General features: G+C 43.9%; 1 protein-coding gene across 1 annotated transcript in view; it reads left to right on the top strand.

The window, feature by feature from the left end:
* The window catches only part of apbb1ip (amyloid beta (A4) precursor protein-binding, family B, member 1 interacting protein), a 131,999-nt gene that overhangs the window by 3,130 nt on the left and 104,551 nt on the right, over positions 1 to 24,318 (top strand). The window contains exons 3-4 of the mRNA XM_051928803.1: positions 6,885 to 6,966; positions 20,684 to 20,961. Of these exons, the coding sequence (XP_051784763.1) occupies positions 6,885 to 6,966; positions 20,684 to 20,961 (360 nt within the window). The remainder of the gene's footprint in view (positions 1 to 6,884; positions 6,967 to 20,683; positions 20,962 to 24,318) is intronic.

The following is a 24,318-nucleotide window of genomic DNA, read 5'->3' as shown; positions in this document are numbered from 1 at the left end:
TCGGATGGCCGCTAGGGGGAGCTGCATGGAGTTTGCAGCCCGGCTGGACGAATCTTCAGCCCCACCCGGAAATGCAATTAGGACCAGGTGGTCAAGCACCTGGAACGCTTCCGGGTGGGGTATAAAAAGTGCCAGTCACCACCACTCGAGGAGCCAGGGTCGGGAGGAGGAGGACTACGCTTGTGGAGGAGTGGTGGGAGAGAGAAAGAGAATTGTGCTATTGTGGTGTAGAAAAGAGTGCTGTTGTTGTTGTGGACTTGTGTTTTGTGGGACTGTGTATTACCTGTGGGTCACGGGGAAGACGTGCGCCCATGGGAGAAGAAAATAAAAAGTCCATTGATTTTATACGTGCCTCTGTGTCCTTCTGTGCCGGGGCCTTTTCACAATGGTTTATTGTTGTTTTTGTTCATTTTGAGTTATTAGTGTTGGGCAGAATTCTCTAAAACAGCGGTGGGCAAAGTCGTTCCTGGAGGGCTGCAGTGGCTGCAGGTTTTGGTTCCAACCCAATTGTTTAATGAAGAAGCACTTATTGCTCTAGTAACATTTCTGCTTCGTTTTAGTTGTCTGACTCGTTAGGATTTTGAACCCTTATTACTTATTTTAGTCTTAAACAGCTGTATTCTCGGATTTTAATTTCTCCTTATTAGCCATAAGAAGCAAATGACAAAAGAAACCAGCAGTTCTCTGTTTAGCTTGTTTCCATTTACACCTGTGTGGATTTATCATGCACTGTTTGGTTTAATGAAATACTTGGAAGGAAAGTGAAGAGAAAAAAGTGAAGGACTGAGAATTACTCCTCCGTTTTAGGCTTCCAATCATTTGAATGATATCCTGACAAAGAAAAAAACAATTCCAGGATATGAGAATGACTTGGCATAGCAGAGTTAAAGCTCCAACAAGCCATGAAACAAAATTATTGGCAGAGGATTGTTTTCAAATTAAGAAACTGGGTTGGAAAAAAAACCTGTAGCCACTGCGGCCCTCCGGGACTGACTTTGCCCAGCCCTGCTCTAAAAGGCATTGAATACTGAATATACAGTCCTTAATGTATTGTGAACACTTTATAAATAATTTTTGAATACTTTCAGAAACTGATATATAGCCTATATATATATATATATATATATGGGCGGCACAGTGGTAGCGCTGCTGCCTCGCAGTTGGGTGATCTGGGGACCTGGGTTCGCTTCCCGGGTCCTCCCTGCATGGAGTTTGCATGTTCTCCCCGTGTCTGCGTGGGTTTCCTCCGGGCGCTCCGGTTTCCTCCCACAGTCCAAAGACATGCAGGTTAGGTGGATTGGCGATTCTAAATTGGCCCTAGTGTGAGCTTGGTGTGTCTGGTGTGTTTGTGTGTGTCCTGCGGTGGGTTGGCACCCTGCCCAGGATTGGTTCCTGCCTTGTGCCCTGTGTTGGCTGGGATTGGCTCCAGCAGACCCCCGTGACCCTGTGTTTGGATTCAGCGGGTTAGAAAATGGATGGATGGATGGATATATATATATATATATATATATATATATATATATATATATATATATATATATATATATATGTATATATATATATGTGTGTATATATATGTATATATATATATATATATATATATATATATATATATATATATATATATATATATATATATATATATATGTATGTATATTGTGGAACTTGACCCGGACACAGACAGGCAGACACGTTGTAATCACCCCACACACTTTTATTACAATGCTTCATATTTACAAAAGTGCTTTACTGTCCCCAAAAGTCCCCAATACCCCACAGGTCTGGCCAACACACAATGCCTTCAGACTGCCTCCTTCTCTCCTCCAGAGACCTCGTCCACTCTTCTCTCCCGACTTAAGTCATCCTCTGAAGGGAGGTGGCCCCTTTAAATAAGAGTGCTCCAGGTGTGCCCCCGGCAATCTCCCACCAACACGCCCCAGTGTGGTAGAAGTGCCGGTTGTATCCCCAGAAACACTCCGGGTGTCCCTGTTCCTCTTCCCCCAAGCACTTCCTGGTGTGGCGGAAGTGCTGAGGTCCAGGGTCCTCCAGGTATTGGGGTGCCCCCTGGCGGTGACCACGGGCCCTTGCAGGGTCGAGCTTTCCAGCTCTGTACCCGTGGCCCCCAGGGTGGTCGCCCCCTCGAGGTCTGGAGGAGGCACAAGCCCCCTCCTCCGGTCTTCTCAGGCGTCCCGGCTGGGTACCACCCCCATCCGGGTACCACAGTGCCCCACCACCAGCGAAAAACACGTCGGTCGCAGCGACACGTCTCGTGAGGGCAATTGCTCCACGAAGTGGGTCCTACTACACGTCCAGGGTCCAAGCCGGCACCCTGAGACATACCCCTTCGGCACCACATCCCAGGTTTTCGTGCCCCTTTGGTCCAAGCCACTCGCGCCTCCGTAGCCTCTGCCAGCAGTGGGAGCACCCCATCGCCAGCAAAGAATCCTCCAGTGAAGCGTCCCGTCCCGTGAGGGCAGGTCTCCAACGAAGCAGGTCCTACTAAGCGCCCGGGGTCCGAACCGGCACCCCGCGACTTGCCCATCTGGGTACCACAATATATATACATGCTGTCAAATGAACGAACCACACACCGTGGCACAACGTAAGAGGCTTTGCCTCTGACGCTGATGTCCGAGGTTCGATTACCGAGAGGGGGTACAGTGAGTGTGTACGCCTGATGAGCCCAGAATGAGGGCGAAACACGTGTCGTGTACTCTTTGCATTATTTGACAGTAAAACTATTTTCAACCATTATATGATCTGCTTCTCGCAACTGAAAGAGGGCACCTTGGCAGATGTTAGCCGACTTGCTGACCAACCACAAGCGTTACCTGGCAGGTAACCACCCATACAATCAGATTGTGATTCAGACTACGAATTCCATGAATATATATATATATATATATATATATATATATATATATATATATATATATATATATATATATATATATATATATAGTGACCTGCAGAGGGCACTCCTGCCACCAAAATCCAACACAGACAGACACAGGACACAAGTTCAGCACACACATTTTTAATTTTTCTTCTTTGTCCATATGGGAAATGCCCCCATTTCCCACCTGCACAGCACAGTTCAAGCATTAGAATACAGAACAAAACATTTTCTTTTCTTCCTTTTCTTCTAATTTCTTTCTCTTCCTCTCTCTTTGCCTCCACTCTTCCTCCAGCAAGCTTTGTCCATCTCCTCCGGACTCTGGCTCCCAGAGTTGTGGTGCCTGGCTCCTTTTATAGGGCACCCGGAAGTCCTCCAGGTGCTTGATGACCTTCTTCCGGCAGCACTTCTGGGTGCTGTAAAAAAAGGCTTAGCAGTTCCTGTAGCACCCCCTGGTGGCACCCACAGAACCCAAAAAGGCTGCACCAAACTCCAACTCCCATGAAGCCCTGTGGGAGTCCAAAACACCCCTGCAATATGGGGGTGCTGCCCCCTAGTGCTCCAGGGGAGGTAATGCCATGAATAAGCTCTCTCCCCCCCAGTCATTCCACTGTGGAGGCGTTCCGGCCGGATAAGGGCCCCAGCCGTCTGCCACAATATATATAGGCTATATATATTCTAATATATATCTGTATATATATATATATATATATATATATATATATATATATGTATATACAGTATATATGTTTGAAATAGTTTACTGTCAAATAAATACAAAGAGTACGCGACACGTGTTTCGCCCTTATTCGGGGCTCATCAGGTGTACACACTCCACTGCACTCCCTCTCGGGATTCGAACCTCGGACGTCAGCGCCAGAGGCGATGCCCCTAACGTTGCGCCACGGCGTGTGGTTCGTTTATTTGACAGCATGTAGATCGGGGTAATTACATTCACGGCACTCGTAGTCTGTATCACAATCTGATTGTATGGGTGGTTACCTACCAGGTAATGCTTGTGGTTGGCCAGCAATCTGCTAACATCCGCCACGGTGCCCTCAGTTTGTGAGGAGCAGATCATAGAATGGTTGAAATAGTTTATTGTCAAATAAATGCAAAGAGTACAATCAGATTGTGACACAGACTACAAATGCCGTGAATGTAATTACCCTGATCTACATGCTGTCAAATAAACGAACCACACGCCGTGGCGCAACGTTAGGGGCATCGCCTCTGGCGCTGACGTCCGAGGTTTGATTCCCGAGAGGGAGTGCAGTGGAGTGTGTACGCCTGATGAGCCCAGAATGAGGGCGAAACACGTGTCGCGTACTCTTTGCATTTATTTGACAGTAAACTATTTCAACCATTCTATGATCTGCTCCTCACAAACTGAGGGCACCGTGGCGGATGTTAGCAGATTGCTGGCCAACCACAAGCGTTACCTGGTAGGTAACCACCCATACAATCAGATTGTGACACAGACTACGAATGCCGTGAATATATATGTTTGAATATATATATGAATTAATTGAATCTTTTATTCTGTAAAGATTCTACAAGACCGTTTATGTGTCTAGCCAAGGTTTTTGACGGGGTTTCCCCTCTAGTAGTGCTTTTGGGACTTTCATGCATTGGGACTCCTAGTTCATGACTGAAACACTCAATACTCAGAATGACAAAGCAAAACCAAGATTTTAGGAAGGTTTACAAATGTGTCAAAAATAAATCACTGAGATATCACATTGACAAAAGTATTAAGACCCTTTGCTATGACACATCTGGCTCAGGGGTATGGACGATCCATTCTGTTGATCACCATTGAGATGTTTCTACACCTTGTTTGGAGTCCACCTGTGATTAATTCAGTTGATTGCACATGGTTCAGAAATGCACACACCTGTCTATAGCGGGGGTCCCACAGTTGAGCAAGGAACAACCAATGAGTTCAACAGAATTGCCTGTAGTGCTTAGAGTCAGGATTGTGTCAAGGCACCAATGTGGGGAAGGCTACTAAATATTTGTGAAGAAGCACTGAAGGTTCCTAAGCACATTGTGTCCTTCATAATTCTTAAATAGAAGATGTTTGGAATACCCACGACTCTTCCTAGGGCTGGCCACCCAGCCAAACTTAGTAACTGTTGGAAAAAGGACATGAAAAGAGAGGTGACCAAGAACAAAATAGTAACTGTGGCCGAGCAACAGAGAACCTGTGTGCAGCTGGAAGAAACTTCCACAAGGACAACCATCACTGCAACACTCAACTGATCTGGGCTTCATGACAGAGTGGCCAGAGAGAAGCCTCTCCTAATTATAAGACACATAAAAGACCACTTGAAGTTTGCAAGAGAGGCACCTAAAAGCTTTCAGACTGTGAGAAACAAGATTCTCTGGTCTGATGAAGCCAAGATTAGTGTCATGTTTGGAGACAACCAGGCATCGCTCATCACCTGTGCAAATACCCTTCCAACAGTCAAGCATCGTGTTGACAGTGCTGTGAGGCCCACCACTAGACAGGGTTTAAGGGAGCAAAGTACAGAGATATCCTTAATGAAAACCTGCTCCAGAGCACTCCACACCTCAGACGTTCACCTTCCAAAAGGACAATGACCCTAATTACAAAGCAAAGACAGTGGCTTAGGGACAACTCTGAGAATGTTCTTGAGTTGTCCAGCCAGAGCTTGGACTGCCATTGATAATCTCTGGAGAGACCTGATGATAACTAAGAACCAATGGTATCCATCCAACCTGACAGAAATTGAGAGGATCTTGAAAATGGCAGAAATCCCCAAATCCAGCTTGCGGCATCAGACCCTAGAAGACTTCTGGTGGGAATCACTGCCAAAGATCTTCGGTTATACTGAGTTAAGGGTCCAAATACTTGTGTCAATGGAATATTTATGGATTTTTTAACACATCTGCAAAATTGTCTAAAATCCTGTTTTTGCTTTGCCATTCTGGGGTATTAAGTGTTGCTTAATGAGGGAAAATGGATTTAAATGATTTTACTGCAAGGTTGCAATATAACAAAATATAAAAAAGTTAAGGGGTCTGAACACTTACTGAACCCACTGTTTATGTGGGCTCTATGATAGACTGGCACCACATACAACATGGGTTCCTACTTTGTGCCCAATGCTGTTAACAATAACTTTTGGCCTTCATTACCTTGATCTGGCGTAAAGGGTTTGAGAATGTTATGCTATGGACCTAAACCTAAAGTTAAACCTGCAATCTGCTTGTAGAAACTGTACATCTCATCTCAATATGTCGGACTGGGTGGGAAAACTCCATGGAATGATCTCCTCAGAACTGGTCCTAAATACATTTGTTTTAATAGAATTCTGTGATGCCACAATGGTTAGCACTGCTGACTCACAGTTCCAGAGTCCTGGGTTCATAAAGGTGGGATGATGTAAAGAAGAAAGCAAAGTAACAAAGGATAATTTACTACCCTACTGGACTTTCCTAGCTTGTCAAGGTGAGCACCACCAGGTCTCATTGTGCCCCTAGAATATACTCAGAAGGTGATCATGAAGTGTGTACTTGCTCCAGTATATGGCTCTGAGGGTCTAAAAGGAAACCTTCTCTGTCAGACATCAACAGCGCAACAGTCTTTTAATATTTGCAAAGTGATACATAAATGCCAAGACTGCTAGACATTACATCACATTCATGAATGAAAATGCAGACACGAGTTTGGACTTCTTAATCTTCCATATGTAAATGCCATTCATCAATGGAAATGAGGGGGCAGCTGCTGTTACTTAATCTGATAATGGGTGCCGCAAAACAAATGGGATTCATTTATGTGCTGTAATCAAATGAGCCAATAGGGGCCGGAGGATCAAAACATGAGGGGAGCTGGTGAATCCAAAATTCTCTACTGATGGAAACAATCATTTAGTTTATTGTGAATATGACAGAACAATTAGACGAAGAAGTGTGACCTGAATTTTTACTGATGCTTATCCCATATTATTTCTTCCAGAGCCTAGGGGTGGAAACCGTCCCACCAGAGGCTCCCCTCCAGAAAGAAGTTAACTATTCAATTGGATTTAAAGATTTAAATGGTAAGTTCCATCTTCTTCTTCTTCTTCTTCTTAGCATTTGAAGTGACCAGCTTGAGTTGAATTCATCACTTAATGAGCATCCCACTGACAGGACAGATTGGAAAATGCTTTGGTTTCATTGCTTGTGCACATTGTGCTTGGCTGCTCTAGTCAATGTTTGATAGTGAAATTGGCCTGCAATGGAGCTCATCAGCTCATGAGTCTGATGCTGAAGAGGAGTTTGAGTGCATCTTCTGATGTTAAATGGCTACTCATTAAAAGATTTAATGATTCCACTTTATAAAGTTTTATATTTTACCATTGTAGTATATTGTGATTTTCTTTTTCTTCCAATGGCTGATGTCATTTTCCAGTGTTTCTCAATGACTGGATTGTGACAAATTTTGGGCTGCTGCTGGTGGCTCGTGAGTTGCTATTGTTTAAAATGGTAGTGGGTCATGGTGGGTCACAAAGTGGGTTGGGATCCCTCTAACGATCCTTCTCAATCCCCTCCCTGCTCTGAGCAATTGTTGGATTCACCAAGGGGGACCAAATGCTCTGATGATTGTGCTAGATTCACCAAGGGAGGGGGTAATTCATTCTGATGATTGTGCGCCATACATCAAGGGGACCCTTCTACCCTGTTCTGATATTTGTGCTTAATTCACCAAGGTTTTATCCCATTCTGCCGATTGTGCTTGATACATCAGGGGGACCTCCTGCCCTGCTCTGACGTTCATGCTTACTTCACCAAGAGAGAAACCCCGTCCGTTTTGGTGGGTTCTGAAGGCACTTACATGGGAAGAACTGGGTCACAATGTCATTATCAGGGCTGAAATTTAAAGCCCTATTATGGAAGCCATTTTGTACTGTTGTCAGGGTCCAGTCCTGTGATTCTAGGAGCGTGGTCTTGAATTAATCAGCAGACGGAATAAAAGGTCAGCCTTTTGTGTGTACCTTCTATACCTTCTGAATTCTTGTGTCATTATTTTTTGTGTCTTGCCTGGTTTTTGTCTTATTGCCTGATTACTTTCTGTGATTTTTGCTCCTCATATGGGTTTTGCTCCATTCATTTTATTTTTATTTTAGTTTGTTTTGCCTTTTGCATATCCATTGCAGGCCACTTTCACTATCAAATATTGATGCATCTTCCAGTTTGACTCAAGGGAATTGGTTATCTGTTTTCCTGCCAGGTCAGGACACATGAAAACAGAAAGGTTGAGAAAAACTGCTATATGCCATGGTTTATAAAGATAAACACCATTTTTAAAAAGAATAATAATAATAAATTACATTTATATAGCGCTTTTCTCACTACTCAAAGCACTTAGACAGAGGGGAGCCACTTTAACCACCACCAATGTGTAGCACCCACCTAAGATGATGCAGTGGTAGCCATAACCTGGTTCTGCTTCAGCCTCACTACAAACCAAGAGTGAGGGAGCTACCTGCAACCACACGCTCATTCAGGAAGTGGTCCCCTGAGGCAGAGCAGGTCCTGAGGGACTGTTTTGGAACTACGGACTGGGATATCCTGCAGGGATCTCATAGTGAGAACATTGAGGAAGTTGTTGACTGCACTACTGACTACATCAACTTCTGTATGGACATTGTAGTTCCAGTAAGAACAGTACGCTGCTATGCTAACAACAAGCCATGGATTACAAGTGACATCAAGGGCCTTTTGAAACAGAAGAAAAGGGCTTTTAAAGGCAGTGATAAGCATGAGCTCAAGCGCGTGCAGAAGTAACTCAGAGTCCAACTCAGGGCGGCAAAGGAGCAGTACAGGAGAAAGCTGGAGCAGAAGTTGCAGAATAACAGCATGAAGGAATTGTGGGATGGGATGAAGATCATCACTGGCTGCAGCTTGAAGCGGGGTGCCACCATCGAGAGAAACATGAAGAGAGCAAACCTTCTTTAACAGGTTTGACCACCCTAACCCACTCTCACCTCGGAGTACTGCACCCTCCAACCATCCTTCTGCTGATACCAGCATATGAGAGAGTTTCTCCCCACCCACAATTACAGCAGCCCAGGTAAGCAGAGAGCTGAGGAGACTTCGTGCCAGCAAAGCAGCGGGTCCAGATGGAGTATCGCCATGACTGCTGAAGGCCTGTGCATTGGAGCTGAGGAGTCCTCTACAGCGCATCTTCAACCTGAGCCTGGAACAGGGGAGAGTCCCGAGGCTTTGGAAAACATCTTGCATCACCCCAGTCCCAAAAGTGTCACGTCCTAGTGAGCTGAACGACTTCCGGCCTGTCGCTCTGACGTCACATGTGATGAAGACCATGGAGCGGCTGCTGCTTCACCACCTGAGGCCACAGGTATGCCATGCCATCATCTATATGCTACATCGATCCCTCTCCCACTTGGACAGAGGCAGTGGTGCTGTAAGAATTATGTTTCTAGACTTCTTTAGCGCCTTCAACAACATCCAACCTCTGCTCCTTAGGGACAAGCTGGCAGAGATGGGAGTAGATTCATACCTAGTGGCATGGATCGTGGACTATCTTACAAATAGACCTCAGTATGTGCATCTCGGGAACTGCAGGTCTGACAATGTGGCCAGGAACACAGGAACACCACAGGAGACTGTACTTTCTCCGGTCCTGTTCAGCCTATATACATCGAACTTCCAATACAACTCAGAGTTCTGCCACGTGCAAAAGTTCGCTGACGACACTGCTATTGTGGGCTGCATCAGGAGTGGGCAGGAGGAGTATAGGAACCTAATCAAGGACTTTGTTAAATGGTGCGACTCAAACCACCTACACCTGAACACCAGCAAAACCAAGGAGCTGGTGGTGGATTTTAGGAGGACCAGGCCCCTCCTGGACCCCGTGATCATCAGAGGTGACTGTGTGCAGAGGGTACAGACCTATAAATACCTGGGAGTGCAGCTGGATGATAAATTGGACTGGACTGCCAATACTGATGCTCTGTGCAAGAGAGGACAGAGCCGGCTATACTTCCTTAGAAGACTGGCATCCTTCAACATCTGCAATAAGATGCTGCAGATGTTCTATCAGACAGTTGTGGCGAGCGCCCTCTTCTACGCGGTGGTGTGCTGGGGAGGCAGCATAAAGAAGAGGGACACCTCACGCCTGGACAAACTGGTGAGGAAGGCAGGCTCTATTGTTGGCATGGAGCTGGACAGTTTGACATCTGTGGCAGAGCGATGGGCGCTCAGCAGGCTCCTATCGATTATCGAGAATCCACTGCATCCACTGAACAGGATCATCTCCAGACAGAGGAGCAGCTTCAGCGACAGACTGCTGTCACCGTCCTGCTCCACTGACAGACTGAGGAGATCAAACTATGCGACTTTTCAGTTCAACCCGGGGGGGGTAAACGTTAACATTATTCAAAGTTATTGTCTGTTTTTACCTGCATTTTTATTACTCTTTAATCTAATATTGTTTTTTGAATCAGTATGCTGCTGCTGGAGTATGTGAATTTCCCCTTGGGATTAATAAAGTATCTATCTATCTATCTATTGTATAGTGTCTTTCCTATCTATCTATCTATCTATTTTTGCGCCAGTACACTTACCACACATTAGCTGTTAGGTGGTGAAGTGGTGAGAGAGAGAGAGACAATTAGAGACAAGGGATGATTAGTGGGCCGGAATGACTAGGCCATGGAGGGCAATTTAGCCAGGACATTAGGATACACCCTACTGTTTATGAAGGATGCCCACGAATCTGTTATGACTACAAAGAGTCAGGCCCTCGATTTTACGTCTCATCCAAAGGACAGTGCCATTTTTACAGCACTGTGTCCCCATCACTCCACTGGAGCATTGGTATCCACATTCAGACCACAGGGTAAGAGCCTCCTGCTGGTCTCGCCAAGACCTCTTCCAGCAGCAACTTAAGCTTTTCCTAAATGGTCTCCCATCCAAGTACTGGCCAGGCCTGAACACGCTTAGCTTAAGATGGATGGCCACTTATTAAGCGCAGATGGTATGGCGGTATTACTATTCACATGCTCTTGACAGACCCATGCCACCCTTATTTAAAGAACTTCTCCACCCAAGAATGTGCATTTTTTTAAATGCTTCTTGACCCATGTGGTTTGCAGTGATGGCCAAGAAAAAAATTAAATCTCATATTTTCAAGGAGAATAGTGATAACTTTTTTGATAGAATTGGTGTCTATGCAGAACAATGGCAAACCACAGCAAACAATATAATAAAGTCCATGAACAAGTTTCACATTACTCGTATTACATAATTGACCTTTCAGGTTAGCCAGTCATGTGCTCAAGATGGGCAAAACCATGTGCATTTTTTGGTAAATTAGTGTTAAATAAATACAGAGAAGTATGCGCCAAAGATGACAGCTGTGAAATTGAAGACTAGTGATGAGTTCAGCAAAAACGCGGAAATGTTTGAGAATTTCGACAACCTCAAGTGAAATGCATTGACGTCAATTGAGTGGATTATAATGGTGCAGTGGTCTTTCAAGTATCACTCAGAACTAGGGAAGAGTCTGCCCGCTATGCCTAACTGGTTATTGTGGCCAAATAAGTGACCTGAGCTGTGAAGCTGCAGTGAGATAAAATTATACTCCAAGTTCACAATACTGCAGACGAGTGTGGTTCGGCTAGTATATTCACCCTCTTCAAAGGAGCCTGAGTAGGATAGTGAGGAGGACAGATGGAAAAGAAACCGCAAGGCAGGATCAGGAGAACAAGACAGTGAGGTGGAGAGGAGACAGTGTGGTCAGAGGGAGCGAAGGAAATGACTCTGAGGGGTGTCCAGGCTGAGCAGGCTTTAGGAGCAGGGGCACTAGTGAAGTCTTCGGTAGATGTCAAGGGAGCATAAGGCAAGAAGGAGAACCAGCTCCACGTGTAACAGTCACAGTGATGCTAAGATTAACACCATCAGAAAGATGGTGGTGACTCCAGGAACACACTCAGCCTTGACCCGGCACCCACACACTTACTCACAGAGACATAGTTATTGAACAAATTAATCAATTAATAATGAAAATATATTAATCAAATGAAGAAAAAAAACAAGCACGCAATATAACAAAAAATATGTATGCAAAAGGCCCTCCCCAAATACCTAACAGCGATTATAACACAGCTTAACAACAATAAACACTAATGTCAATATCCAATGTAGCAGAGGCAGATGATGATGGATGGTGAGTGGAAAATCCTATGAACGGTTCACTGTAAGCAAATGTAAAGCTTGTCCTACCAGTTTCCTGATGCGTTGGGGATGAGGTGATTGGGAGCGCCAGTTCTGACGAAGCCGTGTCCAATCTGTACAGACACTCACGAACAAGCAGGCCCCGTACATCCAGATAGGAACAGCATTCCAAATGGTAATCCAAATGTGTGAAACAGCATTTTAACAGACAGATAAATGATCGCAATCCTCTCAGTGTCTTGCCAGACCGTTTTTTAAAGGGCCCATCCGGTCAATCTTCTATCTAGCAGCCCCCATGGCCTCCAAAGCTGTCCAATATCATTATACTGTCAGGACTGCTGGGAGATGTAGTACAAATCAAAGTAATACTGCTACACGTGTGTACCAGAAAATGCCGTTGGAGGCAAGCAGGATGAGAACTGGAGAAAGAACACCACAGTGGTTGCCATCTCCGCCAGCTGAGAAGGACCCAATGGGGTGACCTGTGCAGAGAGGGGCATGCTAAGCTGGCTATAAATCGTAACACGATGCCTGGATAGTTTTACATTTGGAATTTAATCGTTGGGTTTTTAATCCTCCACATGAGTGCACCTCAAGAGACCCATCTGTTAAAATCCTGAAGTTCGCAGATGATATGACAGTCATTGGCCTCATCAAGGACAGTGACGAGTCTGTATACAGACGAGAGGTCAAACAGCTGGCCCTCTGGTGCGGTCAAAGCAACCTGGAGCTGAACAAGTTTAAAACTGTGGAGTTGACAGTGGACTTCAGGAGGAGCCCCCCAGTGCTGCCCCCTCTCACACTACTCAACAGCATTGTGTCTGCTGTGGAAAACTTTAGGTTTCTGGGATCCACAATTTTCCAGGACCTAAAGTGGGAACTAAACATAAACACAATTGTTAAAAAGGCCCAGCAGAGGTTTTACTTCCTGCGCCAGCTCAGGAAGTTCAACCTGCCTCAGGAGCTGCTCATCCAATTTTACTCTGCAGTAATCCAGTCTGTTCTCTGTTCATCTATCACAGTCTGGTTTGGCTCAGCCACAAAACAGGACAGGAACAGACTTCAACGGACAGTCAGGATTGCAGAAAAAATCATTGGTGTTGATCTGCCCTCCATTCAAGACTTATACAGATCTCGAGTCAGGAAACGGGCAGAAAACATCATTGCAGACCCATCACACCCTGGTTACAACCTTTTTCAACTTCTTCCCTCTGGTAGGCGCTACAGAGCACTGTACGCCAAAACTACCAGACATGTGAACAGTTTCTTTCCTCAGGCCATCACTCTCATGAACACTTAAGTCAATCTCACAGCATCAGGGACAATACTAGGTAAAACCGGAGTCCAATTCCTTGTATGTGTACATATACTTGGCCAATAAAGCTGATTCTGATTCTGATTCTGATTCTGGTTTTAAGAAATCATTTATTTATTTGATGAAGACTGCGCTACACTTTATTTTTGGTGCATTGTTAACTTTGCACCCTTCTCTGGCTGTGTCAGTGTCCTCATTGGCCAGCTCATCTCGGTCATGACTATTAACGGCGATGGCAGCTGCAGCCATCCAGGACCGTCACAGGTGGCGTTGCAGACACACAACTGTTCAAGGGAGACACTGTAATAAAGACCAAGCAAGTGCACCTAATGAAGTGCCGTCATTCTTCTGACCTCCATCTTTGAGTATACTGTATGTAGTGTAATAGTGCACACTGGAGTGATCAAAATGTTTTAAAAATTTTTCAACACAAATAACCGCCACGATTATTGTGACTGGGGGACAGAATATCACAAGCTGCTTCAAATGTTTGGGCACCAACGGATTTTCCCTGTTTAATAAACAGGATAAACAAAAAACAATGCAACGTGGCTCAAATGAAGCAAGAATATCTCATCCGATTCACTTTTCTGAAAGGGTTACACTATACAATATCTTAGCAAAGGCCAAGAGCTGCTTGAAAAACTGTACCCCTGCCGAAATTCATAGAAGTGGTGCTCTGCCCCCACATAGCTACCTTCGAAAGGGCTGCACAAATACTCTGCTTGTTATACAGTATTAAAACTCATCAGTCATTGATAAATATCCATAAACAACAAGGCCACTTCAACAAGGTAATACCCAAAACTTATTTCAATCATTACTTGGGGTTATCTTGCAGAAAAAACAGGCATAAAATCTACATATAGATAGATAGATAGATAGATAGATAGATAGATAGATAGATAGATAGATAGATAGATAGATAGATAGATAGATAGATAGATAGATAGATAGATAGATAGATAGATAGATAGATAGATACTTTATTAATCCCAATGGGAAATTCACATTCTTCAGCAGCAGCATACTGATACAATAAATAATATTAAATTAAAGAATGATAATAATACAGGTGAAAAAAACAGACAATAACTATGTATAATGTTAAATATTAACGTTTACCCCCCCTGGTGGAATTAAAGAGTCGCATAGTTTGGGGGGAGGAACGATCTCCTCAGTCTGTCTGTGGAGCAGGACAGTGACAGCAGTCTGTCGCTGAAGCTGCTCTTCTGTCTGGAGATGACATTATTTAGTGGATGCAGTGGATTCTCCATAATTGATAGGAGCCTGCTGAGCGCCCTTCGCTCTGCCACAGATGTTAAACTGTCCAGCTCCATGCCAACAATAGAGCCTGCCTTCCTCACCAGTTTGTCCAGGCGTGAGGCGTCTTTCCTCTTAATGCTGCCTCCCCAGCACACCACTGCGTAGAAGAGGGGCGCTCGCCACAACTGTTTGATAGAAACATCTGCAGCATCTTATTGCAGATGTTGAAGGAAGCCAGCCTTCTAAGGAAGTATAACTGGCTTTGTCCTTTCTTGCACAGCGCATCAGTATTGGCAGTCCAGTCTAATTTATCATCCAGCTGCACTCCCAGATATTTATAGGTCTGCACCATCTGCACACAGTCACCTTTGATGATCACTGGGTCTATGAGGGGTCTGGGCCTCCTAAAATCCACCACCAGCTCCTTGGTTTTGCTGGTGTTCAGGTGTAGGTGGTTTGAGTCGGACCATTTAACAAAGTCATTGATTAGGTCCCTATACTCCTCCTCCAGCCCATTCCTGATACAGCCCACGATAGCAGTGTCATCAGCGAACTTTTGCACATGGCAGGACTCCGAGTTGTATTGGAAGTCCGATGTATATAGGCTGAACAGGACCGGAGAAAGTACAGTCCCTTGTGGCGCTCCTGTGTTGCTGACCACAATGTCAGACGTGCAGTTCCCAAGACGCACATACTGAGGTCTGTCTTTAAGATAGTCCACGATCCATGCCACTAGGTATGAATCTAATCCCATCTCTGTCAGCTTGTCCCTAAGGAGCAGAGGTTGGATTGTGTTGAAGGCGCTAGAGAAGTCTAGAAACATAATTCTTACAGCACCACTGCCTCTGTCCAAGTGAGAGAGGGATCGGTGTAGCATATAGATGATGGCATCTTCCGCTCCCACCTTCTCCTGATATGCAAACTGCAGAGGGTCAAGGGCGTGTTGAACCTGTGGCCTAAGGTGGTGAAGCAGCAGCCTCTCCATGGTCTTCATCACATGTGATGTCAGAGCAACAGGCCGAAAGTCATTCAGCTCACTAGGACGTGATACCTTTGGGACTGGGGGTGATACAAGATGTTTTCCAAAGCCTCGGGACTCTCCCCTGTTCCAGGCTCAGGTTGAAGATGCGCTGTAGAGGGCCCCCCAGCTCCGATGCACAGACCTTCAGCAGTCGTGGCGATACTCCATCTGGACCCGCTGCTTTGCTGGCACGAAGTCTCCTCAGCTCTCTGCTCACTTGCGCTGTTGTTATTATGGGTGGGGATGTCTTTCCTATGCTGGTATCAGCAGAAGGATGTGTGGAGGGTGCAGTACTCCGAGGTGAGTGTGAGAGTGGGTTAGGGTGGTCAAACCTGTTAAAAAAGTTGTTCATTTGGTTTGCTCTCTTCACGTCTCTCTCAATGGTGGTACCCCGCTTCGAGCTGCAGCCAGTGATGATCTTCATCCCATCCCACACTTCCTTCATGCTGTTATTCTGCAACTTCTGCTCCAGCTTTCTCCTGTACTGCTCCTTCGCCGCCCTGAGTTGGACTCGGAGTTCCTTCTGCACGCGCTTGAGCTCATGCTGATCACCGTCTTTAAAAGCCCTTTTCTTCTGATTCAAAAGGCCCTTGATGTCACTTGTAATCCATGGCTTGTTGTTAGCATAGCAGCGTACTGTTCTTACTGGAACTACAATGTCCATACAGAAGTTGATGTAGTCAGTAGTGCAGTCAACAACTTCCTCAATGTTCTCATTATGAGATCCCTGCAGGATATCCCAGTCTGTAGTTCCAAAAAGTTCTCTCAGAGTATTCTCAGCCTCAGGGGACCACTTCCTGAATGATCGTGTGGTTGTAGGTAGGACTCTAACTTTTGGTTTATAGTGAGGCTGAAGCTGAACCAGGTTATGATCTCCTTTCCCAAGCGCAGGCAGCGGGGTGGCGCTGTATGCGTCTTTAACGTTTGCATACAGTAAATCAATAGTCTTATTTCCCCGGGTGTTGCAGTCCACATACTGGGAGAATGCAGGCAATGTTTTGTCCAGCGTCACATGGTTAAAGTCTCCAGCGATTAGCACAAGCGCCTCAGGGTGCTGCGTTTGTAACTTAGCAACAGCGGAATGGATGATGTCACTCGCTGACTCCACGTCTGCCCGAGGAGGAATGTATACAATAACAACAATGACATGTCCAAACTCTCTGGGCAAATAGTAGGGACGTAAACTTACGGCCAACAGTTCGATATCCCTGCAGCAAGTGGAGATTTTGACGTTAACATGTCCAGAGTGACACCACCGTGTATTAACATAGAGAGCGAGTCCTCCTCCTTTGTGCTTACCACAGGTACTTGCATCTCTGTCCGCTCTAACTGTGCTAAACCCGGATAGCTCCACGTTGGCATCTGGGATGGTGTTATTTAGCCAGGTTTCGCAAAAACACAACAAACTGCATTCTCTGTAGGTTCTGACATTTTTCACCAGCGCAGCCAGTTCGTCGATCTTATTTGAGATTGCGTTTACATTCCCCAGAATCACAGAAGGCACCGAAGGCTTGAAACATATGAAAAACATACAACGTGAACGATTCATATTTGGGGTCACACAGCAAGCTTTGTACCAGGTGGCTGTAGTTTTACCTGTTGTAGTCTTTGTCTTCTTAAAGGTAAGTTTAGTATTTTTGAAGTCAGTTATTTCTCCAAAAACATGACATATAGGCAACTGTGCGGAAATTGTCTTCTAAAGTTAAACATTTTCTATACATTTAAAAAAATACAGAACCAGTCCTTGTGTGAAAATACACGTTAGCTAACAATCAATCAGACCATGGGAGATCATCAGTTGTCCAAATTTGGTTGATGAAACATTTTACATAAAGTAGCCATCAATGGCACACTATAAAGGACAAGCATTTTCAGAGATATCACAACTGCTTGAGAGAGAAAACAACTCAACATCTCTCAAGCATCACACCTGGCTTAAAGGAGAAGTCTGGCACTTTTCAAGTCAAACTTTTTCCTTCACAAACATAGCATATATGCATTTGCCACAAGAAATTGTTTTCTGAAGTTTTTATAAATTTAAAAAATACACAGCCAGTCCTGGCATTTTACAATAAGTCCTTTAGGAGATGGGGCATCAATGGAAAATAAAACCAAATGTTAATGCCTTTTAGATGTAAACCTGTGGAACAACTAGGCAGATCTGAGTACATTACTGCCACTTACAAGCCTGTTAGCAGACAGTAGCAGCTCTCTTATTATCGAAGCCAGAAGTTCTTATGTGTGCTTGGGGACTTGTGCTTTGTTACAATATTTGTATTTTTCTTGAGCTTTGGTAAAGTTTGGTAAAGTTTTAATTTCCACTGGGAAATTATCTATCTATCTATCTATCTATCTATCTATCTATCTATCTATCTATCTATCTATCTATCTATCTATCTATCTATCTATCTATCTATCTATCTATCTATCTATCTATCTATCTATCTATCTATCTATCTATCTATCTATCTAATAATTAAAAAACAACACTAGTGACACGTGTAACAAATGTACTGCACCACTGGGGGTCAGATCTGAGGGCAGGGAGTAGTCACACAGATTTCAGTGTCCAGACTGCCTAGGCGTAGAAGCTGTTGCAGAACCCTGTAGAACTGTTTTGGATCTACAGTACCTTCTGCCCAATGGAAGTGGGACAAAGGGACTATTGGAGGTGTGGCCGTGGTCCTTCACACTGCAATAAGCTTTGCAGCTTTACAAAAGTGTCTTCAATGGAGGGCAGAGAGGGCCTAATGATCACACACCTGGGTTCTCATGTATAAATGGTGCGTATGCACAATAATGTTTCGTACGCCCGTTTCCACGCTCACTTCGAGATGTATAAAAACTAAACTTGGTGTAAAGCCATGCTCATTTTCACAGCAGCTTCACACTATACGTACGCACTTTTCTTCTCGGTTTTGCAAACGGACGGCACCCAGTGTCACAGCAGTGCTACTGTTTCTATGTGGTCTCCCTTTCTTTTTTAGATTCACATCCATGATGGTGGGCTGTTTCAAATATACCAAAATTAATGGCATATCGTTTACAAATCTATCATATAGTGTCTTTCATATCTATCTATCTGACATGGGAAAGATGCTATATAAATAAAATGTATTATTATTATTATTATATCATGTCTTTCATATCTATCTATTATTATTATTATATAATGTCTTTCATATCTATCTATCTATTTTATAGTGCCTCTCCTATCTATATGAGCATGGAAAAGGTGCTACATAAATAAAATGTATTATTATTATTATTATATATCCATCCATCCATCCATTTTCCAACCCGCTGAATCCGAACACAGGGTCACGGGGGTCTGCTGGAGCCAATCCCAGGGCACAAGGCAGGAACCAATCCCGGGCAGGGTGCCAACCCACCGCAGGACACACACAAACACACCCACACACCAAGCACACACTAGGGCCAATTTAGAATCGCCAATCCACCTAACCTGCATGTCTTTGGACTGTGGAAGAAAACCGGAGCGCCCGGAGGAAACCCACGCAGACACGGGGAGAACATGCAAACTCCACGCAGGGAGGACCCGGGAAGCGAACCCAGGTCTCCTTATTGCGAGGCAGCAGCACTACCACTGCGCCACCGTGCCGCCCTATTATTATATAATGTCTTTCATATCTATCTATCTATTTTATACTGCCTCTCCTATCTATATAAGCATGGAAAAGGTGCTACATAAATAAAATGTATTATTATTATTATTATTACTAGGGGGTTCGCCCCCTGTTCACTTTGCTCACCAACCCCAAAACAACCCCCCCATGCCCTCCCCTCGGGCTTGCACTACGCGAAAGCTACTTCGCATCTCTGCCACTTGTGTTGTGAAGAGGGGGGCTGAATGCACCTCAAGTGGACGCAGTTCCTCATCCGAAACCCCCTTTCAAATGGTGATACAATAGGAAACAAAAACAGTTTGTTTTTACCTCCTCTTTGCTTAATTAGCTGCTGAATTGCTGCTGCTGCCGTGCCGCGTGATCTGCATCTCACGCAGTGCTTCGAACATTTAAAAGCCTGTACAGCAGCTGTCCTACTCTTTGTCTTTTATTTCTGGCCCCAGGTGTGGTTAAATCTGCTGGCACAGAGTGTCGTCTCACGGGACGTGAGTTCTTGGTATTTTTTAGTTTATAATTAAAAATGGAATAAGAATCTGAAAATCTAACAACATCACATTAAAGTTCAATAAATTCTGAAAAGAATGATACCAAACATATATATGTAGGTTTTAAAATAAGCCTGATTTAACGCGTGACAAAAAACGTCACATAAAATCGTTGCACTTTTAGGCTAAGGATTTTATATACTTTATAGGGAGTAGATATAATGGCTTTCGTGTCTATCTATCTATTATACAGTACAGTGCCTTTCCTATCTATCTAACATGGGAAAGGTGCTACATAAATAAAATATATTATTATTATTATTATTTTTATTATTATATATTGTGTTTCCTATCTATCTATCTATCTATCTATCTATCTATCTATCTATCTATCTATCTATCTATCTATCTATCTATCAAGTATTTCATTCAGTTAATAAAATAACCAAATCTTTATGGTGTAATATACTGTACTGTTTGTACATAATTGTGAAGTCTGTGGAGTCCACCAGTGAACCTAACCTGCACATCTGTGAAATGTACAAGGACAACTGTACGGATGAAGGTTTCTATGCTTTTGCCACTGAAGGACCACAGAGGTCTAAGAAATTCTATACATAAAACCCCCTATGCTGCCCATATATAAATGCCATCCATTGTATTGGATTAATTTTTTGTTTCTTTTTTTGTTTAACTGTGGACAGCTCTAACTTTTCCTTGATCCCTGGTCACTATATTCCATAATGATGGGCCTTGCAGAAGTGTACTGATATGACTGAGTGTGCTTCTTTTATCAACAGAGTCACTCAATGCCCTCGAAGACAATGACTTAGATGCATTAATGGGCCGATTTGGCAGCAGAGATCGGAGAACCTCAACAGAGCCAAAAAGGACACAGTAACACCCTCGGTGTTGTACCAGGACAGCCAAGCTGCTTTGCTCCCCACCACCTCAGAGCTACTCAAGTGGGCCCCCCGGCAGCCACTACTCTTCCCCCCATTGCATACAGCAGCAGCGCCTCACCTGCTCCATCGTTTCCAGCTGCTCCTTCTCCTTCTCCAGCTCCAATTGTTACTTCAACTCCAGTGCCTTCTCAGCCTTCTAAGCCCCTGACAAAGGTATGTCAATGTCAATGTCAATTTATTTATATAGCACATTTAAAACAACATAGTGATGCTGTGGCCAAAGTGCTTTACAATAATAGAATAAAAGAAAAACAAAACAAATTAACATAAAACATAAATAGAAATAAAATATCCATCCATCCATCCCGCTGAATCCGAACACAGGGTCACGGGAGTCTGCTGGAGCCAATCCCAGCCAACACAGGGCAGGAAACAATCCCGGGCAGGGTGACAACCCACCGCAGGACACACACAAACACACCCACACACCAAGCACACACTAGGGCCAATTTAGAATCACCAATCCACCTAACCTGCATGTCTTTGGACTGTGGGAGGAAACCGGAGCGCCCGGAGGAAACCCACGCAGACACGGGGAGAACATGCAAACTCCACGCAGGGAGGACCCGGGAAGCGAACCCAGGTCCCCAGATCTCCCAACTGCAAGGCAGCAGCGCTACCCACTGCGCCACCGTGCCGCCCGAAATCAAATATATGAACATAAAATAAAATACATAATAAATAGAAGTAATGTTATATAATCACAAAGAGGAAACCATCAGTATTACTGAAGGTCACGGAATGCAAGTGAATAGAAATGAGTCTTTAGTCTTGTTTTGAACAGTTCAATTGTAGACGACTCCTTTATATGATGAGGTAAAGAGTTCCACAGGCGAGGAGCAGCAGCTGCAAAGGCCCTGTCCCCCTTAGTTTTACACTTGGTACGAGGGACAACCAGAGACAGCTGACCAGAAGATCTAAGCACTCTAGATGGCTCATGTAAAACACACAGTTCAGATAAACAGGCAGGAGCAAGCCCATGTAAAGATTTAAAAACTAGCAGCAAGATTTTAAAATCAATTCGAAAACTGACAGGAAGCAATTGTGTAAAGAAGCTAATATTGGAGAAACAGAGTCATACTTTCTTGCCCCAACCAGAAAGCAAGCGGCAGCATTTTGGACCAACTGTAACCTGTGTATCAGAGATCTGTTAATCCCAGAATACAGCGAGTTGCCACAATTGAAGCGAGAAAAAATAAAAGCATGAGTAGCTTTCTCAAGATCCCTAGAAGATAAAAAAGGCTTGATCTTACCTAATAGACAAAGTTGGAAAAAGCAACTCTTGACTACAGAATTTACAAGTTTCTCAAAAGAGAGGTTACTATCAAAGGTAACACCAAGATTGCGGACTTGAGGTTTGGAAAAGACAGAGAAAGATCCGAGAAGTCCAAGACCCATTTGGCCTTTAGCTGATGGACCCACTATAAGCATCTCCGTTTTATTTTGATTTAGATCAAGAAAATTATTAGCCATCCAGGATCTTAGTTCAGACAGACAGTTGTGGAGTTGATTTGTTGCAGAGTTGCAGACAGGAATATAAACCTGAGTATCATCAGCATAGCAGCGAAAAGAAATGTTAAATTTCATAAACATCGCTCCAATAGGGTGAAGGTATATGGAGAATAAAATGGATCCCTGAGGAACACCATATTTAAGAGGAGCAGTAGATGAAGAAGAGGAATTAAAAGTCACTGAAAAGTGTCTACCAGTTAAATATGACCTGAACCAGTTAAGAGCAGCCCCTTTAAGCCCAACAAGATGTTCAAGACGCAACAGCAATATCTCATGGTCAATAGTGTTAAAGGCAGCGGACAGGTCAAGGAGGACAAGGACTGCAGCGCCACCTGAGTCAGTAGTAAGAGAGATGTCGTTGAACACTTTCAGGAATGCCGTTTTAACACTATGAAAACGCCTAAAGCCAGATTGGTAGATCTCAAATAAATTATTGGAGTTATGGTGATCAACCAATTGATTATAAATAATTCTTTCTAAAATTTTAGCCAGTGCATGTTCAGCACTCCATCGATTGTCTACGACATCAGTCAGTGATGAGGAGGGAGTGAGAAAAATCTGTGGGATTACAAAGGATTGTGGGTCATATGGTAACAGATTGTGTGTTCATGGTTTCCTGCTAAATCTTTATTAGAACATTAGAACAGTCTGGACGTGAACAGGCCATTCAGCCCAACAAAGCTCACCAGTCCTATACACTGAATTCTTCTAAGAAAATATCAAGTCGAATTTTGAAAGTTATGGTACCCGCTGCTGCTTCAGAAGAAAGAATAGCCAAATAGTTAACTCTAAGCAATTTCTTTTTTTTTATTTTATCAATATTAATTTTTAGATAATCCTGTTTATTTAAAGTAACTTATGAAGCCCTGGCAGATGAAGCAACTCATCCAGAGTCACACAGTGAGGGTAGTTCAGGGGTGTCCAAACTTTTTTCACCTTGGGCCACATACAGAGAAATATGCGAAAGGCTAGGCCACCCACTACAGCTGAGGTATATTGCCTCACCCCTTGTGTATTAATCTAGCAAAATCAATCAAAAATAGGTCGATTATGCTTCATAATTGAATATACTTAAAGAAAAAACAGCATCGCAGCTCTCCATTAATGGGTTTTCATTTATTGTATTATTAGACATCTCGCCCGCGTGAATTAGTGAATCAGGACAGTGAGGAGGCCCCGCCCAGCTCTCTACTCCTGACGTCACTCTTCCCCCTCTCCTTGGCCCACAGTCTCTGTCTCGGATTAGTGCGAATATATCGCTCCTGCAAGCGAACTATGATTCTTAGCGCAATGAGAGAAGTCGCAAAATGAACCGGAATGTTCAAGCAAATTATAGAAAAAAAAGATCTAAATTCATGAAGTAGTTCTCTCATTCACTAACTAAGCGGAGTTAAGGTTACGACCCGAGGCAGATGTGTGAGTGAGGAGGGCCCCGTCCCCCTCCCCGTAGACCGATGAGTCTCTCTCAGATTTGCGCTAATAAATCGGTATCGCAAGCAAACGATGATACTTAGCACGATGAGAAAGTCGCAAAATCAAAGGAATGTTCAAGCAAATTATAGAAACAACCCAATCTAAATCCGTTAAGTAGTTTTCTCGTGAAAAGCGGACAGACATAACAAATGGGTCTAAAAAACTATAAGAAATTTCACACTTCTTAGCGAACACCAATGGGCCAAGGGTAAACCCACATTCCAAATTTCAAGTCCCAGGTCCTCATGGTTTGAGAGATTTCGTGATGAATGAGTCAGTGGTATTTGGCTTTTATATATACAGTATATAGAAGATAAAGTGCTCTCATCACATGCAAATGAGTAAAAATCAAAAGCACAAGCTTTATCTGACATTTGATGTTTTAAGTCAGCTGTCAAATCTTCAATTTGTCGCACATCTGCGTTTCTGGACAAGCGAACATTGTTGAATTCTGCCATTTTCTCCAGGCACATGATTCCTGCGACTTTAGTGAGGTACTCTTTTATGACGTCACCACCTGAGAAA

This window comes from Erpetoichthys calabaricus, chromosome 6 (assembly GCF_900747795.2).
Source record: "Erpetoichthys calabaricus chromosome 6, fErpCal1.3, whole genome shotgun sequence".
NCBI classification, from domain to species: Eukaryota; Metazoa; Chordata; class Cladistia; order Polypteriformes; family Polypteridae; genus Erpetoichthys; species Erpetoichthys calabaricus.
This window is presented reverse-complemented; position numbering and strand designations above follow the sequence as displayed.